General features: G+C 37.0%; 1 protein-coding gene across 1 annotated transcript; it reads right to left on the reverse strand.

Moving 5' to 3' along the window:
* Positions 1-766: 766 nt before the first annotated feature.
* LOC145478038 (putative E3 ubiquitin-protein ligase HECTD2) lies at positions 767-18,460 on the reverse strand. Its single transcript, XM_081455924.1, has 21 exons — positions 17,887-18,460; positions 17,122-17,810; positions 14,166-14,268; positions 13,548-13,637; positions 12,667-12,731; positions 12,356-12,401; positions 11,924-12,033; positions 10,608-10,653; positions 9,146-9,248; positions 8,329-8,452; positions 7,830-7,929; positions 6,659-6,766; positions 6,253-6,385; positions 5,677-5,765; positions 5,383-5,544; positions 4,810-4,884; positions 4,544-4,631; positions 3,863-3,969; positions 3,409-3,524; positions 2,806-2,955; positions 767-2,339 (listed from the first exon to the last, which is right to left on the reverse strand). The coding sequence occupies exons 1-21, from the start codon at positions 17,992-17,994 to the stop codon at positions 2,219-2,221; spliced, it is 2,733 nt and encodes a 910-aa protein (XP_081312050.1). The 5' UTR covers positions 17,995-18,460; the 3' UTR covers positions 767-2,218.
* Positions 18,461-19,918: the final 1,458 nt, after the last annotated feature.

Raw genomic sequence — 19,918 nt, forward strand, 5'->3', positions numbered from 1 at the left:
AAAGAAAATTGTTGCTTGAAACCTTAATGGAAACCAAATTCATTTATCGTGTTATGCTTGCTACAATCATGCAACAATCATGGTATCAAAAACGGACGGACGGACGTACAAACGTACGGGTAGTCACGTGACAACCCAATTTTTTTAGATCGATGGGTTACCAGATGACCTAAGGTATGGAGCCCCACTCCTGCACCGCTCCGCTATAAGAGTCACCTTACTTCATTTCCACGCTGTATATTACTTGTTATCTGCTTGTTTACTTAGCTGAATCGACGCCATTTTGGCAAGTTATTTTCGAGTGGAAAATCCAGGAATCAAAGAGATAAGAAGGGTGGTCAAGTAACCCGACAAAATGGTCAGCAAAGTAAAAGTTTCATGGTGCTGACCGAAAGGAGCGCGTGCTCTGGGGACGAAAAACTGTCATTTTCTTATGACTCTAAGTAACAACAACTCAACAACATCTCAAAATATCTCTAGGGGTGCTCTGAATCGATCTTGTTCGCGTTCTTTTACAATGATTGAAACCATCAATTAGACGTCAGAAATGACTCTAATTTTATGCTTAACTATGTAAGGACTTACGCAGTATGCATAAAGCGAAACAACGCTTCGGCACAAGTTTCATTCTTTCCACTGAGTCGAAATCATTTTCATTGGAAATTTTCACTATTTCAGCAATATCATCTGGACAAAATAATGTGAAAAAGGCAATATACAAATCACGAAGACCATTACAAGAAACTCAAAAAGTTTGAAACTGGGCTATGAGGTCAAAATGGTTGGAAACTTTACTTGCAAATAAAAAGTGCTGTTGCGCGGTCTGTTGAGCAGTTTTGGAAATCAGCACGTTACGAACTAGGATTAAGTATTTGTAAGAACCGTTGATGTAGTGTGTGTGAGTGTAGTTCCCGGTGTTGTTTGCTGTTGTTTGGACAACTTCTGTTTAAGATCTCAAATTTCTGAATCTCCAGTTACTAGTGATTGAAAACAGAGGGTTTGTATGGTGTGTATGGATAGAGAATGTAGTAATTGTTATTGAACTACGGTGAGCGTTATGCGTTGTGTAAGGCTTCAATTTAGTTTGGGCCTGCATTAATACACGCCGCAGCTTCCTCCTATAATTCGTGTAATTTCAACGCAACGTCCTCTAACTTCTTGCGCTTTATGTTTGTAAAGAAAGTAAACTGCGAAGTACAAGAACGAGACAAGATCAAAGACCAAGTGAACTTTATTTATACTTTCCAATCCTTAGGTCACTCTGAGATTCGTTGGGTTCAAGGTAGTTAACAACACTTGACAGAACTGAATGCAACTACCGTGATTCTTTGCAGGCGTGTCTCAGAGCAAACTAAGCATTGTTATTTGGAAAGAATTCCTTGTAACCGTCTGACAGATCTTGGATGTTATTTATTTTCCCTACAAAAGCATGACCAGATTGACAGTGAACCCTTATTAACAGAAAATCGTCACAAAATCCATTACATCGTTTACACCAAATAAATTGCTCGGAGAAGAACCACTATCTACAGTCGAAGACACAGTATGTACACTTTACAACTATTATAACTGTACAATTTCAAAACAAATTCGTCATAGACAAAACCTATCCTAACTGAGGTCGTGTTTTACTTGCTCTAAAAAGTTTTGAACATCCTCAATGGAACATTTCCAAATCTTTTTCTGTTCAAACGGTTGATAACTTTTATGCCGAGTTCTACTGGAATCAATCATTAACAGATGATTGGGTTGGCTGAAGTGTTGCACGTTCTACTTGTCTGACAAAACTTATTGCTCAATGTAAGGAGATGAACCATCTTAATTGTAAAAAAAACTCTGCGATAGTGTTTTATTGGGAGACTTGGCAATCAAAATCAACAATCTTAGTGATGTTCCAACCGTTTGTTCCTTACAGAACATTACCTAATATTTCATGCAATGGCAAACATTGCAACATTTTTCACAAATTTCAAAAACGTTCTTAAGGTTTAAGTAACCTTTAGTATTTTAGCTAAATACTTCGTGTTGTAGGACGGCATTGGAAAACGAAAATTGTAAATGTCATGTCGAAATCTACTAGCTGTTTCCACGCATGCGTTCACGTCACACATACACAGAACAGCATGGCCTCTCAACAAGGACTTCCCGCGAGAGACATGCTTTGACTAAGAAACCACTGAGTAAGGACGAACTGACAAATAGTCGTTTCTTCGTTTGGCTATTCGATTCCAAAGCCCTCGGCGTTGGAAATTGCAATAGTGAGCTTTTGTTTGAGAACTTTTCGGTTCTTGTACGGAGGAAGACAAAGCTGGTTGAAGCATGTGTGAGACATTGGCAACCTGCAGAGAAACGATAAGAGAGAAATGTTGAGCGTCTTGATGTCGCGTCAAATTCCAAGAACATTCAGCACAATTCAGTGAGACAGGTAAGTATTGCAGTTACTGAGGAAAACTTGTGACGAAAAGATATGATAATTTAGTATTTTCGAGTGGTAAAAATATTGGTTTTTAAAACGAGACAATACAATTTTAATAATCCTCTTTCGTCATTTTCTTTTTTATTATATAGACAAGCTTGCTATTTGCACAAACACCCGTGAAATGTGGGAAATGACGCGCGCGTTCACCGAAATGGATCGCGGAGACGCATCAATTTTTAGCCATTATAACAAATACTTTATTGAACTTCCTTCTTCGGTCCGTATTGGGAAATAGTGGTCTCGTCCTTTTTTATTGCAAGTTTATGGACCGAGCCGAAATCCGGCAGACCTCGCTAGGTCAATAACACGTATGTATCTCGACTTACATGCTAGTACTGTGAGCCACTTCCATGCGGATTATCTTGAATTCCATCTCACCCATGCCACCGATCGGAACACGGTCACTACCCGTCGCAAACAGAAGCAGCTTTTTCTTCAGTTCCAGTGAAAACGACAGAACCACATCCCAGAAGTACCTAGCAGAGTTAATAGGACATTCAGGTAAAACACCCAACTTTCTAACACTAAGATTACTATTCATACACGCAATTGAATGGAATCTGGTCAATTAAGAAAAAATATCATATCTCAAGGCTTTGGGTCGACTTCGGAAATCTTCGGAGCTAGACTTGCATCTTTGACAGTGTTCAGGATATCATCCACAATTTTCGGTACAATTTTGCCCCTGGCGAGCAAAAAAATTTACGAACAATGTCCTCTACTACAACCAATTGAAATTCGTTTATTTTGCTCTCGATATTATTACGGATGTAGTATTAAACATGGAGGGCAAAAGTACTCATTCCAACAACAAAAAGTGGTTTAATGCGGCAGTTTCCCCGATTGTCTCAATATTTTTTTTTGCGTAATGATGATATTACGTATAAATAACTATATTTTACAGAAACTAAGAGAAGAACGTCACCAACCTGATGACAGGATCGTTCTTCGTGTAGCCATCATAAACTGTCACTTTTCTCAGTGCATCCATATCAAGCTCAGGGTTCCCACAGACTAACATTTCTACTTCTTCAGGACGTAACATCTGCATGGAACACAATGACAATATAAATACGTATAAACATAACGTATTTATTAATCAGCAATTTATCATCAGGATGTTTTCAGTTTGTTTTGATTTTCTTGTGAGTAGGCTTATAAAGGAGAATTCACGCCAGTAACAGAAGACAAAGTACTAAGGAATGAGAGAATAAGCCATCAAATACATCTTGGAAGACTTCATAACTAAAAGCTGATGAAGTTTCATAGGCAAGCCGACAGGAGTTTGCTTTAAGAGAACAGTGATTCAAGTTTACGCGGAAATTCTCTGTGCTAAATCCGATTTAATCAATCTCAAGATGACACAAAACGATTGATACTAACGATGAGGGCATTGGAGGCACACACACTGTGGAAGCCATGATAAAACGAAGCGAACTGCTGGTATATGGACTTGTTCAGCAGATAATCCACGTAAAGATTCACGTATTCTGAAAAACAAAGGGTCAAATTTTATTTATGGGTTAAAAAATCTTGTGTAAACATTTGCGAGACACAAACTCGAACAAACTTTCATATAGAATCATGCATTTGTCTACGGCGAGACAATCACATCAAGCATAAAACTCACTCTCCATACAACGGATTTCCGATGCTTTTCCGAAATAACAATAAGTTAGCTTTAATTCTAAGGTTCTTGAGCTTTTCAGCTGGCTTCATAGTGCCCTGACCAATCATAAGTGTTCTCCTCTCAGCCAATCAAAATCAACTAACACCAAGTCTGAGTTACTTTTCCCGCGCTTACACGAGTCGTCAACTTTTATGTTTCAGCTTTGAGGTTTAATTAACCTGACGCAAAAAATCAGTAGATTCTACAGATGACTTACTAGCTTAAAGAACCTCCGTTTACTGCAAACTAGAAACGGAATGCAAGAAGCCGTTCCTTGTAATTTTTGTTTTAACGTGTAGTGAACATTTGCTAAGAAGCCCATCGCCCATAAGACAAATTTACTTAAAACCACAGGGCTTATTGAGTAAGAATTTTAGGCAACAGCAATTTAATACCTTGTCTGTTTTCCTTTGTGACCGGAATCTTGTCACCCTTGGGCTTGAGGTTGTGGGTGACAACTTCACCAAACACAGTGAAAGAAATCTGAGGAATTAAAACAGCGTTACTCTCAGCCACGAATGAAGCAACCATAAAAGGCAGGTGGCAGTATAATAAAGATGGTAGAAACATAAATAATCAGATAGACACCCTTAAGTTAGCAACACAAACTCTGTCTACGTGTATGTAGTTGTGGCCTTTTAAACGGGAAGGAATAACTGACCTGGAAAGTTTGGCAAAGATCTTCTTCTACATCTCCCTCATATTCCAGGAGCTCCTTGAGGCCTCGCCCAAGATCCTGCAAAACAGTGAGAAATTAATATGTAGCACACAGATATCAAGTTTTATTAAAATAATAATTACTACTATAGGCAACTTAGTGCTACATGCCTCATTGGCTATCTAACATCTCTTATAATCCATCAAATATTTTCACTCGCGTGCCATTGGTTTAAATGCGTCCCGTGACTGAATATTTCCCAGCTAAAACTGGGGAATATCCAAGTGATATTTCCCATTTTTCAAAACCGTGTGTTTTGTGAAAAATATTTGAAGGATAATAGACGTGATAGCCTCCATTTGGCGCAAAAATATGCTCGGATATTTGTCGTTGGACATTATCTGTACCTCCAAGCTCTCTCTTGCTTCTGGGAAAAGATAATGTCCAAGGACAAATATCCGAGCATATTTCCGCGCCAAATGGAGGCTACTGTTCATATATCCAACTCGTGCTCATGGAATAACTGTTCATTAAACCGGCAGTCATATTTATTTGCTGATTATTCAGCAGACTTACTGGCATGGTATCCATCAGGTCTTGAAGTCCTAGTTGTGCAAGACCAACTGAAGCATTAGGATTATGAAAAGGAACAACAGCTGGGTTCAAGAGCTTCTTGTAACAACAAGGAGGAAATCTAATGTCCAAAATGATGCTGTTATAAACTGCCAAGCCCATTAGCTATCACATTGTTAAGAAATAATATATTGTTCATGATTATCTCATGTAGTTATTCTGACTCTTCAGTAATAAGTTTACCATTAATAATTTAATACATGAATGTTAAAGTGTTCTCCATGCTAAAAAGGATACAACACCAACTAAGTTGAATTCAGAGTCATTGTCCATACATGTTTTACTAAACCAGTATGTTCTTGACTTCTCATTATAAGTGAACATACCTGAAATATGAAGTAGATGGAGCATTTCTTAGTGTCAAATTTTACTTGCAATTTTAATGCTATTTTATTTCACGCATTTGTCAACAAAATTGGGGGTGAATTAATTTATTAATAAAATTAAAAATATATTAAAACCACAACATAAACATGTACATTTCAAACATCTGCTACTGTGTACTGCAATTACAAAATCAAATCAAATCAAATGAGTTGTATGTTCCTATGAGAACATAAAATGTTTACAAAAGGGACATATTAGACAAAGATTGGGGAGGGAACACATAAACTACTTACTCCTTATACGTGTAACTGATGAGATCACACTTGAAAGTGTGAAAGTGCTAAGACAGAAAATAACTAAAGCTTTTTTCCCCTTCAGAATGATAGGAAAAAAAAACAGGACTCTAACTTAGTCCCAATGGAATGCTGAAAAAAGAGGTGACAGAGGGAGTATGACATAACTTTTTTTTGGACAGTAATTTCTTACCATACTCTGGTCTAAAGATTCTTCTAATCAGCAGAAGGAACCACTCCTTTGTTAGCCCACCCATGTCCAGTCCTGGTTCACCTGCAAATGTCACTTTTAGCTTCTTCTTCAAGTCTCTTTGCTTGCGAGAAATCTAAAAAAAGTTGAAAACATGGAATATCTTAATAAAATACATCTATTGACCAAGTAATTCCTAAAATTAAGGAGCATCATCTCTTTGTTAGTATTAATGTCAAGAGAACACATGATGTAAGTTTGGATGTAACTTAATTTAGTTCAAAGATTTACACACATGTCTAGCCACTGCAAACACTGATTACTGAATTTAAGTGTTCACCTGCTGAAAAATGATGGTTAATATTATTATAAGATCACATGCAACCCATTAATATCAGACAAGACTTACCTCATTCAGTGAATCAGAAATCAAGTGAGACCGGCGCACTTTGATGTTGAGAAAGAGCATTCCCATGTCTGGCATTTCTCTCCTTTGAACTTTTGCTACCAGACTTTTCTGCTCATAAGAAACAAGAATAGGAATGACAGTTATCAACAACTTCCATTTTTATGCACAGGACAACAAACTAGAAACTTAAGTTATCACTCTAGCTACATTGTGTTTATCTACACTCAACTGTCAGAAAGAAAATATTTGTCACCTACAGTGCATACTAAGAATACTTTATACTAAACAGAAATCAATTTACAACTGAGTATTGTAAAACCAAACCATCAAATAAATCACTTTGGCCAATCACAAAGGACACAGGCAATTCAGTGAACCAATCAAACCTCAAAGCAAATTCATGTAGCCAACCCAACGCATGGGAAAACCTGTTTGGGTGATTAGATGACAAAGCAGTGCAAGTTTTTTAAGCCAACTGCTTAGCATAGCAATGCAAAACCAAAGCAAATGGCAAATACATTTCACACTCAAGTGAAAACCTCTCTATCCATATCCATGTCGTTTACTTAGCAAGCAAATCTTCAATTCTCATGCAATTCAGTACTGCCAACGTCTTAAGATAAACAAGGTGAAAAAAGGCACTGTAAGTTTTCTTTAAGAGATATTCTTGCCAAAATGGAAAATAAAAAGAAGCGTCAATAATATTTAAGCTTAAATAATTTCCTAAAGATGAAACTCATGCTTGCCAAACAGGCGGGTGATCGATGATTTGTACTCGCCAGACATTTTTCACACTTACATTGGCGATTGGGCGAGCTCTAATTTCCAACACTGTATTTAGGATTTGAAACAGTGTGTCTCAGTTATGTATACAATATATAAGTACAGCCAGGAAAGTTAATGAAGACTTTCAGATGAATTTCTCTGGTTGTCTCCATGAAGTGGATACCAATGAAATATAAACCCAGGCAGTCTTTGAGAAAATAATGCTCGCATACATGTACATGCACACATTGCTCAACACCAACTCAGAATGAAGCAAGTGTTACTAACGAGGAGTGAATTTCCTGGCAACAAAAACAACTGCCGTGAAGAAGAATTACAAAGACAGGACCACTGGTTATTAACCAAAGATGCATAATGTATTCCAAACTGGGAAATGTTAACTTACCCTAGCCATGACGATCATTTGTGACTCAGAATCCTTTTGCATGATGTACCGTTTGGCTGCTAAGCTTAGAATGAATGGATACTGACAGAAGGAGAACTTGCTAAAACCAAAGAGAAAACAATATCTGTGACAATCATCTTTCACCGGTCGATGAGTTAACGGTGATTCAATGCAAGCTTTTGTACGCAAGCAAACACTGCTGGACTAATTTTCTCAAATGCCACGGAGAATTTAATCATGAATTTTGGGCATTGATTGTAGCATCAAGTGATAAAGAGTAGTTATAATGACCAGTCAAAATCTAAGTGCTGGAAACTGTTTTGAGCCCCTTTATAACATGGAAAATGTTTTCTATTTCTTAGGTAAAATGTATAATATCAAACACTGTTTTCAAGCATATTTGCCAAAATTTTTCACTTGTTATATTTTCTTATTATTTTTCGTTTGTTGATGATATTCATAATCTTCAGTGACCCCATATCATGAAACATCCACTCACCCAGGATTGGCTCCCGGATTTTGCCATGAGTAGTATTCATTCATGAGATCAATGTGGTCAAGGGATTGATTATAGAAATAGCTGTGATTCACAAGAGGAGGAGTAAACAGCCAATTGGATGCATCTGATGAACAAAGCAAAGTATTATTATTAAATATTTATTATTATTAACAAATGTAACCACTAAAAACTGAAAAACTAAAACAATCAATTCAAGGTGAACTTTCCGATCAATCGGTTTATCATGTGCCATTATGAAGCTGATTTTTTAAAAATACTTTTTTGGGGGAAAAAGGTCTCTTTTAAAAATACTCTTCCCCCTCATGAAATGGCTAATTAAGATGTTACCCTTAATAAAAGATTTATTAAATTTATATTTTGAGTACGTTTACATGGTGTCAAATATTCTTATTAACGAAAAACTCAAGAAATCAGAACAAGCAAATTTATACATGAATGACAACAAATACACAAATCAAATTGATTAAGGTTTAACAAGTTTCACTCCATGGCTGTACATGTATATTTTCCATTCTTGTTCAAAAAGATAAATATTAGTGATTTATTGGCTAACATTTACTAGTTAAGAATCAAAAGTTAATTTTAATTAATTAATATTCACTTTTTAAACATTCACCAGAAAGTTTACTTTGTTAAAGGCCAGCTTTAAGAATTAAAAGCAATCTTTGTTGAATTAATGAAAAAGAAACTTAAAATATCTATTAAAGTATTTAATATATAAATACAAAAAGATCTGATTCAACAATTACTTTTCACAAAATAATTTAATATTTAATAACAATGGGTTTAACCATACTCAAGAGTGCTAGAACTTTTACGGCAGACGGAATCCACCAAGTACATTTCTCATCTGGAGGCAGTTCATTGCTTTTCGTTGGAAACAGACGAACACTAATAAACTTTAAGGAAGAAAGAAGTCTTGTTATTGTCAGAGAATGTAAGACAGTTGAGTGTATAATCTTCAATAAAAATTAATATAACACCTGTTTTTTTGCTGATTGGGATATGAAATAATTCAGAGCAGAAGAGGGTTAATTATTCTGTAGTTTGTTGGAAACAATAATTAATAGTAATGTATAGTACTTATTATATTGTTCTGTTTTGTTTTAAACTCATAATGTTACTTTATTCTAAAGGTACAGGATGGTGTGTTTCCTTTGCTTTACCTACCGCTCACATTATAAGCTTTTACTCAATCATTAACATCAATACTTAGTACAGAAGACAAGCATGTACCTTCTCTATACAGTCTCTTTTTAAATCTTCAAAGCAACAATTACCCCAGCAGTACATTAATTATATTATGTAACAATCACTTAGCAGAACATTAGTTATACAAAATATTCTGACAGCACTTTAATAGACTATTTCTGAGTTGCCTTTTGACTCTGTGTCAAAACAAGTCTACATGCGAAACCATTCACATATGAAAATGAGTTCTGCCTACAAGTTCATTTTCATGTAAATCAAACTCGTTTTCATAAGAAAGGTTTTGCACAAGGACTCATTTTGAAACAGAGGCACAAGGGAACTTGGAAATGGTCTATTTGGTACTCTTGAAAATGATAGTGGAGCTCCTGCACGCCAAAGGCGCGCGAGCAGAGCCCCATACCTTAGAAATGTGGTAACCCATCGATCTGAAAAATTTTGGTTGTCACGTGACTGTCCGTACGCCAAGACCTTGAAAACTAAGAGAGTAGCACCATTACCATAGCTACATCTTTGATTTTGTCCCCGCCATTGCTAATTGACAGCTGTCAAAACAAGCTATCCGCTGACCAGTATCAGGTGACTATATCGCGGGCTCAAGTTTAGAGCTCATCGAGGTTGCGTGTTTTTTTAAAGTTGACCGCTGACCAGTTACTGGTGTGCCGATTGGATCGTGGGCTCAAGTCACGTTATTTCTCTGAGGGAGACGGAAGGAGTACTTGCAAAGGCAAAATTTCGGCGCAAACTAACCCCTGGCGCATTGTTGACTTTTCTTTTGACAAATTCCTTGTACAATGGTCTCTTGGAAAGTCCCTAATATATTGCGTACGTAATTTCTACAATCTTGGTTAGGATTGTTGGGTATAGTTTGTTAAAATTTAATTGGAAAAAATAGCAAAACCATACGCTGAACAATTACACGCTCACAATTGATCATTTTTTGAGTTTCTGATCCAAGAAAAAAATAATTCTTTCTTTCCTTTATCGTCAGTTATTGCAATCAGGAGCTCCGCTTTTAGGCTTCGCTAAATCTATATATTAAACAATACCTGCTGTATTCTTGTTATAGTGGCCTTGAAGGTATTAACGGGAAATCTAGAAAAGGACAATAAATAAATTTATTGTGGTTTGCAGTTGAACCTTTCCACAATGGCCTACTCGGGAACAAAGGTAAGTGGCCATTATAGAGAGGTGTCCATTATGGGGAGGTACAGCAGGGGTGTAACATGACACAGACCGTTTTTGGGGGTGCAACTTTTTTTGTCTTAAAGAAAATGCTTATTTTAGCTTACAAATACTTAACGCATTCAAACTATATCAATGAATAAGACAGAAACTAGACAGAAAGAGAGACCAATGGCGTGTGGTTGGATCAAGTTTGGTAACCTTTTTACCATAAAAAATGGGGTTTTGCTTACACTGTTCATCAGTCACTGATTAAGTGGTCATTGTTGACAGGTTATTTTGGCAGTTGGTACCCATTTTAGATGCAGTTGTGGAGAGGCGGCCATTGTAGAGAAGTTAAAATAAGAGTGAGTGTATGGACTGTCAGCTGGGACCAAAAGAGTGGCTGCTGTAGAGAGGTGGCCTTTAGTGAAGATTCAGCTGTTTTAACTGGGTTTTATATACCAATTTTTTTAACCAAAGGACCATGTTGTTCATATAGTGTGATCATCTGGGTGAGGGTAGTTCTGAAAAGAACTGTTGTTGGTGACTCACATTTTGACAATCTGAGTAGAGGTCATCTTCAGAGTCAAGGTCAATGTCAGTCACCAAGAGCAGTTCTTTTAAGAACTAACCCTAACCCGGCCAATCACACTATAGATATGAACCACTGATACTCCTGGGTTCAAACCATTCACTAAAGGACCATGTTGTTGTTAGGTAAGTTTGCATACAAGCCAAGAGGTGCATCAGGCTGGAGCTTATCCTGGTTTCTGTAGCATGAAGTGACCAAGAGTATGTCCCCCCTGGATGGGATGCTAGTCCATTACAGGGTTAATCCCCAGCACTAAATTCACCATTACCCATTTATACACCTGGGTGGACAGAGGCACTGTGAGAGTTAAGTGTTTGCCAAAGAACACAACACAATGTCCCCGGCTAAGGCTAGAACCCACACCACTTGATTCAGCGACGAGCGCACTAACCATGAGGCAACCACACCTCCACAATGTTGTTATTGACAGTATTTTAAATACAGTTGAACCACTATTTTGTCTTGGGGTAAACAAAAAATAGTTTGAAATAGTGGGAGTTCAAACTAGCTGATAATAAATGACAGACAGGCAAACCAAAGGGAAATGGGTTTGAGTTTGAAATAGCAGGTCCAGCTGTTCAGGCATACAAGGTTCAACTGTTTTACCTTCTGAACCAGTGCACAAGATACTGATGCTCCCCATCTGTTAGAGAAGACACTTGTCGTAGAAGATGAGCAAAGATTACGTAAGTTGAGGATTTGTTGAACTGAGGATTCTGAAATGATAAAAATAGTGTTGCACGTACCTCAAAGGACTCGAAAAGTGGTTTGTGTGACTTAAATGTATTAATCCTGCTAAACTAGACTCACATAATATTTTTCCTTAAGGTGGCTTATTGTACTATGAACGGTTTTGAGAGATGTTTTTGTAAAATGTTCCAAGATGTTTTTCCATGCTTTGATCTGTCTGCCAGTACTGTCTGTAACCATCAAATGCATCATTTTAACAATACACTGTGTAATAGCTCAAAATCTGTCTCATTCTGTGCTCATTGATTTTTAGTAATGACATGTATTTGGAAGACAGCACATTATTACCTGTAAAAGGATTGTGTATGCTCTAAGATCATCTTTTGTTCTTTGTCTGTACAAGGTGAGAAAACAAACCAAAATCAATGATTTTAATTTTTATTATATAAAAGACTGTTTGACCAGAGTTCACATGGTATGTTTGTCTATACCATAATCAACTTTTTGAGTGATTGAAAAATTTAAGATGACTGTGCAATTCCTAAGTTAATACACATTCCTACACAACATACTTATATTCAAGCTACTGCTTGAAAGCCACTTGCTATGATGTAATAAGTTGTGTAGATCACAAAAGATGTAAATTCATTAGATGTTACCTTTTGATGTCTTGCAACAGGCTATTTACCACAGACTTGAGAACATTCTTGTGCACATCTTGAGGCTAAATTATAAAATCAAAAAGGATATCAAAAAGGATATACTAAGAAAAAGGAAAAAAGGCTAATATGTACAACATGAAAGAACTCTATGAAAAGATGTGTCATGTAGAAGGTAATGAGAATCAGAAACCAAAGATCAGCTGTTTCAGATACTATTTCATTCAAAATGGTTTAAGTGACATCCTTAAAGGAACTCAGTCACAGTGTTTTGGTGATGTACAAGATAGAAAAGATAAGATAGACAGAAAAACACTACAGAACGAGATAATAATAAACCATAAAGGAACAAGGATATCTAAGGATGGAGGAGATTAACACAGATTACAAACGACGAACTTAAAAAATTTAGATGCGCAAACCATGACATAGCCCAGTGAAGGCAAATTTCTCACTGCATGCCATGTTCACTGTGCAAGTGTCTACAGCTGCCATAATGCAAGCAAACAAATGCAAACTGTAATGAAAAAGGTTATTTATATTACCACTGTCTTGACACTTCAAGTGATAACATTCAGAGCATTGTTCTTAGCCATGGCTTATAATGGTTTCATGGTTTTCATGTGAGAACTAAGCATAGTCAGATCATCACTTTAAATATTCTTAACTATATTTATGTTGGGTAGACTAGAGGCTTTTATAATTTCCTCATTTTTTTTAATATACAGTTGCAAAGATCCAGCCTTTAAAAATAAGCACTGTTATACAAATAGCCCTACTGTAGGTTGATTAACCTTTTGCCAGGGCAATATAATTCTGTACTCAAAATGCAAATATAATAAACCACTGCATGAACATATTTTAATTAAAATTACAATTACCAGAGTAAGGACAGTTTCATATGTTATTCTGACAAAGTCATGATCAATACCACTTTCACCAAATTCATCAGCGTTATAGTCATCTTTTCTCTGCAATAAATAAATTCAAGTACAACAGAAGTTTATTACACACATGTGTTACTAGTAAAATATTATAACTGCAACATTCGTGAAAACTGTGTAGTCAAATGCCAGGATGGGAACCTCCAAGGACCAATGTAAATAGTGAAGGTCAAAGAACACACAACACAGAAGATGACTCTAGTAGAAGGAAAGTTACATCAGATTATACATCAAGATGATCCCTAGTGGGACAAAGGCCAGGGGCCCACTTCTTGAAGGTCCCGAAAAGTTTTTGTACCTGAAAAGTCGTAGCAAAATCTCAAACCTTATGTCTTCAGAGCTATTTCATGCACATATTCTTAATATGAACTGAGGTTCTTTTCATACAAGAAGTCTCAGGCGCATACATCTATCTGTCTTAAATACTGATTAACTAAAAATCGCTTTGCCGGCCCGAAAAGTTTGCAGGCTTTTGAGAAATGGCCCCTGATCTCACAAGTTGCACATCAGAAATGAACTTGGAGTAAGTAAATAAGTTATTTGTATTTGCCATACCATGAATACAGCCGTCATCTCAGAAAAAGAATCAAATGTTGTTGTCAAAAATTGAAGAAGAGTTTGATAGTCTCCTGTAGCCAAAGCTGTCCTCATGTCATTTCTGAAATTTAGAAATTTCCCAACTGTTATTTATATTAGTCTTATATGTACATATTTAGTCAAATATTAAGTCAAAAGAACATGAAATCAATAGCAGATTTGCATGTTGTCGTCATTTGACTACAACTACCAGAATTTGTTTTGTTTTTTCTTTATTATCTAAATTTTGTATTCCCAGTGGGGTTTAAATAACAATCGCCCTAATTAGCATAAGGAAGAGTTAAAGTGAAGGATTCTGGAAGTTGTCATCAAATACGCCATCACGCAAATCGCCTATTAAAAACCTAAATTTGTGTAGCTTATCATATACCTGCCATTATTCAAATCCTTTTGATACAAGAATGTATTTTCTCCCAACTAGCCGCCGATGCGGTATTGCTGTCTCGACATTGCATTTAGTTTATAATATTAAGTTAGAGTAGTCTTGGATTCAAAAGAAATTTAAGGCATTAAGCATATTGCTCATGATCAAACTGGAACAAGTCTGCATTTAAATGTAGAGCCTTGTGAGCATATGCATGTATTCATGACCTGGCTAAGCAACATTTAACAGCTGGTCCTGCAGCTGCTGTGACTTCCACATGCTATCTTCTAGAGAGAAAACGTGACCTAACAAGGCAGCAGAAAAGGAATACAATGTATGTGCAACTTAGCATAACTCCACGTCAAATAAAGTATCTTATCTTGTCTTATCTTGTCTAATCTTATCAGAACACATCCAGATGAAGCCTTGTATTTTGTGTGCTAACCTTCATTAACATTATTAGTCCATTGAAAGTACTATGACTTGTATACAAAATTTAAATATGTCATTCAGAAACTGAATTCTCCAGAAAATGTGAGGTACATGTAGATGCAGGGCTCAAAAAATAGTGCTGCCCACTCGTCCAGGACAAGTAGATTTTCCTGCCAGCCAAGAAACAATTCACCCTAACTTGCCCAATGGGTAAGGGGCCAGACAAGTCTTCTGCCAGCTAAATTAAAATAAAGTAAACTAATACTTGCCCAGTGCAAGAAAAATTTGGGAGGTGCTTGTTAGAAGGCCAAGCAGGAAGTGAAGCTTTTTCGGACCCTCTAGATAGCAAACAATTTGTAGCAGGTGAAGAGGAACATTCACTACCTTCCAAAATAGAGAGGGACATCAGTATTTCCGCCAGAGCCCGCCATTGCGGAAATCCCGCATTACAATCAGAGATGGCCCCCAGAAAAAAGAAAAAAGGGCCAATTTGGCCCTTTCCATTTACAAGACTGCAGGCTTAACACAGGCATAATATTTTAAAAGTCATCCAGGGCTCAAAATTGTGATCGATACCGTTGCCAATGTAACTAACATTTAATCCTTGGCGACCAAAAATTCTGGTTTAGTCGCCATAATACGGCATAATGGAGACTACATGTCTCTGTGTTGGCAATCAGTAATGGTTATTTTGTCACACATTATGACCTAGAAAATCATATTGAAAGATCTTTGCTTCTAAAACATTCAGCATAAGAAAAGTCAATCCGTGCTTTTGCTTTGCTGTATTGATTCTCTCATATCAGAAAACTTCCAAATGGCTGAACGTGTTTGAAATCGCCCTATAATGCATTGCAAACCCTTGATCATTGACTACGTCATGTTCTCTTGTAATGCACGGATCCTTCATACTAGTATCTGTTTCAAAAGAAATTTTATTGAGTAGAAACACTTCAAAAAGCACTAACTATAAATTTTATCATAGATCCTAATAAACTGCTTTATTTTCCTTGGTACCCTGATGCATTTTTTCATTCTGTAGCTTTCAATTCATTGGCCCCTTTCCTAAAATATTGGCCCTAAAAAAGATCTTAAGGGGCCACTTTGACCCTCAAGTAAAATTTTCTGGCTGAAACACTGGGACATTATTTTTACACTTTGTCTTTGACTAGATGAAATTAGCCTAAGGCCACTTTACTTTCTCCTGAGTGACTATTAGAATTCAAGGAACCTGGCCTCTACACTATTAAGTATTGGAGTTGAGTTTTAGCCATGGCACATAGCCAATGATCCAACAAAGTTCTCACTCTCCTAAACTTCCACCTACAATATAATGTGTTTCTATGACTCCATGGAGACACTGGAAATATTTTCTGTTTCTTCAACAGCAATTTGATAACTGAAATGTAAATCAATCCTGCTTTACACTGAAATAAACATACACCTGTAGAGTCCAATACATACATGTATGATAATAAATTCCTGTCTTAGAAATTTCTAGTGCTACCTGCAGGTTAAAACTTAAAAATGACTAATGGATCTTAAAGTAGAGTACATTAAACTCACATGTATTTAAATTCCTATTTTATTTTTATTTTACTTCAGACCAGTGAAAAGAATTCAAGCAAAAAAGTGATAACAATCTGAACATATTAACCATTCTAAAATTCAAAACCATATTTATATTCTTTTTCAAGGTGAAACACGTGACAATTTAGGAATAAAGACAATCATATTTATTCTAGAAAAATATAAAACACGTTCACAGTTTATTGTAAGAAATACCTTCGATTGAAACTGTAGTTTTAAATAAACAATACTACATGATGTAAATATTTCTCCCTTCGCCCCACGATCGTGAATACTACAGTTTCATCAACTTAAGCTTAATTTATTATCATTAATTTTTCTTCGCTTTCAGGTCGCCTGTATTAGGGACAATGCAAGCCTTAAGGGGTGACAAACGATTTCAATCGCTTAATCTTTTCGTCACGATCAATGAAAGAAACAAAAGTGTTAAATGAAGCTGGTGAGTGCTAACTTTTGTCTGAGTGCTTGTAAAACCACAAAGCATGCATGACCTCATATACCACACAACAAGGAAATGATTCAATTTACCTTAGCGACAGCGCGTTGTCGTATCGTATCTTCTTCTGCGGCTCTTTCTCCGGCTCATTTCTTGAACGACTGCTACGACGAACAACCACTTCACTGTCCGACGAAGTCGCTTCAAGCCGTTGATGTTGCGATTTCGATACTGACAGAAGTTTGCATTCGCCATCTTCAGGATCTTGTTTTAACAGCAAGCTTCGTTTCTCTTTACCTCGATGCAAAAGAGCCGTCCTTTTCTTGTCAGATATCGCAGGTCTTGAAGTTTGCCTTGAAGAAGAGACTCGTTTGCTTTCCTCGTTATCAGAAAGCACGTCCCCAGTAGAATTATTCGCACGGTTACTAGCTTCCATTGCATTTGTGTTGCTGAGGTTACGAGCGAAGCGTGATGAATTTGGTACCCTTGAGTTCAAGGTTTTCACATTCCCTGACCCCGTATCCAAGTTTGTAGCCTCTGTTGTCACGGTTGTCCCTTTCGTAGGTCTCTTTAAGTTGTTCAAAACAGGCCTATCGCTGCGTGGAGACAGCGACGGAGAGAGCTTGTTTGAACTCTCTCCCATGTCGCCGACATTCTCGCTACCTCCTTCGATTTCTTCGCGCGTCGAGCTTGGAGAGCCGGAATTTCGATGCCGTGAAGTAAAAAGATTTGCCAAACCACCTAATCTTCTCCCGGGACGCGGCCGTTCTGGATGACTGTTCTGTAACAGCACACATAATTAATCATTACGACGCGAACAGTGAAATAAAATTAAGAAAATGACACAGACAACTCACGACAGTTGTGACTCGCACTTCCTCCTGGTCTTCATTCGGATTGAAGAGAGGGTTCTTTATCGGCGGTAGCAGGCGAGTGGAAGGGTTTTTAGCACCACCACCGGACATATCTCCTACTTAATCATCCATCTGAAAATCTCCCAACAGCACCGATCCAAACCACGGATAAAAAAAACTAAGGAATATGTGAAGATAACTTCAGCACCGTGCATAACATCCGACAGCCATTTTTTTGTTTTTAATTGGCATGAGTGGGTGCGCTCGACCGTGGCATGACACTACAATGTGATTGGTTGGTCACCGGGATGTAAGATGCAATTGGTTGAAGAGGAACTTTTCAGAGACTTGCTTACAACAGGTGTAATAGTTCTCGTCAACAATTTAATCAATATTTCATATCCCACTACTCAATTTTTTTCTCCCTTACCTACAGAATAAACGTAATTACCGACAATTTTACATTATCCGCACAGCTCTGAGAAAACAAGAAAATTTTTCATCCAGAAATTTCCTCGATCACTTCAGCTTTTCCTTGCATGTTTGATTGTCAAGGAAGTTTGACATACTGATGTCGAGTTCATATTTCTAGCCACAGGATATTAGATTTCGTCGCTTTATATTTTCAAAGCAAAAATAAACATTTGCAGGATGGGCGACTGAAATTGACTCCAACCATCTGCAACTTTTTAGTTCATTCCAGTCTTGTGATGAAACCAAGTGGCCCCAGTTACTTTTCTTTCTCATGAAACGAGCCTCCAATCCATATGCTACAATCAAAGACATTTATCAGCTTAATACATCACAATTTGTGACGGAAGTTTGTCAAACAGGGAAACAAAGAAAAAAATTCTCGAAATTTTTACGACCTGAGTTGAAATTTTTAAAATATTCAAAAAATTTCCAGACTAAATGTTGGTTGTCCTTGTAAGTTGTTGTTGCTTGGGTGATTCAAGCGAAGGAATAATTTACCCTCATTCCGTCATTTAATGAACTTCGTCGATCAGTTGCTATAGGTGTTTACGTGGTGCCTTCCTCAAAGCTGCCTTGTTAAAATCAATACCGAACGAAATGTTTGCTTTGGAGCTATGCCAGACGGACTGTCGAAGCTCTAAAAAAAGAGTTGGTCCATAATGCAAATGATAAATTTAGCATAATAATGACAGCTAGACCATCTTTACCTTTCCGTGATGGAAATGTATAAAAATATAATTAGTAGTTCTTATACGTCTGGAGAATTGATAGATAAAACAAGGATAGAAGTTAATTAATAATAGGTGATGTTGTCACGATTTTTATAATTTTGAAGGGCGCTAGCGCTTAATAACCCGCCACCTTTAGATAACGAGATGAAACGAGAAAAAGAAACTGTCAACGATTATCATTAAAATTTCATGACAATTAACAGTTAGCTGGCAACGAATAACAATTAGCGGTCAAACTGTACTGAAAGAGCTGACATATATTTTTCGTTAATTATCATGTTATTTGTGCGGGCGATTTGCCCGTCCGGTTACGTAACGCTCGACAAGTGTTACCGTTTTTGTAGAAACATCACTGTTGCTATGAAGTCATTATGTGTACGTTTTATTTCATGTCACATGATTCTCCCTCTCAGTGGGTTACCAGTGGAGATGGCACGCAATGTGAGACATCTGTATCCGGGGGAAGAGGGCTGCCACATGAAAAGGTCGGGGAAGCTCGTCGGAAAATTTGAATTAAACTCCTAAAGGAGACCAATCTGGGTGTGTTTCGAACTTTAGGTACCACTAAAACGTAATATGCTCGATTACCAGCCGCTATTCAAGAAACAACTGATTACAAATGGCCTGTAGTCTGTAGATCGATACTAAAGAACTTCGTAATAATGATTTCGGACAAGGTTTTTTACATCTTTCTTTCTTTGTTCGTTTTTGAACCTCTTGCCTAATGGCCAACTATTGTTAGTGATAAATTTGCAAGTATGATATTGACTCCTTGATTTTAGAAGTAAACACTGTAGATATCAACTTACGGCTCTTTTCTAGAAAGATTC

Source organism: Orbicella franksi, chromosome 2 (genome assembly GCF_964199315.1).
Source record: "Orbicella franksi chromosome 2, jaOrbFran1.1, whole genome shotgun sequence".
In the NCBI taxonomy this organism is placed as follows: domain Eukaryota; kingdom Metazoa; phylum Cnidaria; class Anthozoa; order Scleractinia; family Merulinidae; genus Orbicella; species Orbicella franksi.

Bases quoted from the DNA above. Each gene is read 5' to 3' on its own strand.
- LOC145478038 (XM_081455924.1), bottom strand. From the start codon at position 17,994: ATGTCCGGTGGTGGTGCTAAAAACCCTTCCACTCGCCTGCTACCGCCG. The intron at 12,034-12,355 runs GTAATAATGTGC...TTATCATTTCAG, and splicing joins CATACACAATCCTTTTACAG to AATCCTCAGTTCAACAAATC. The intron at 3,525-3,862 runs GTTAGTATCAAT...TGTTCCATGCAG, and splicing joins GTGCCTCCAATGCCCTCATC to ATGTTACGTCCTGAAGAAGT.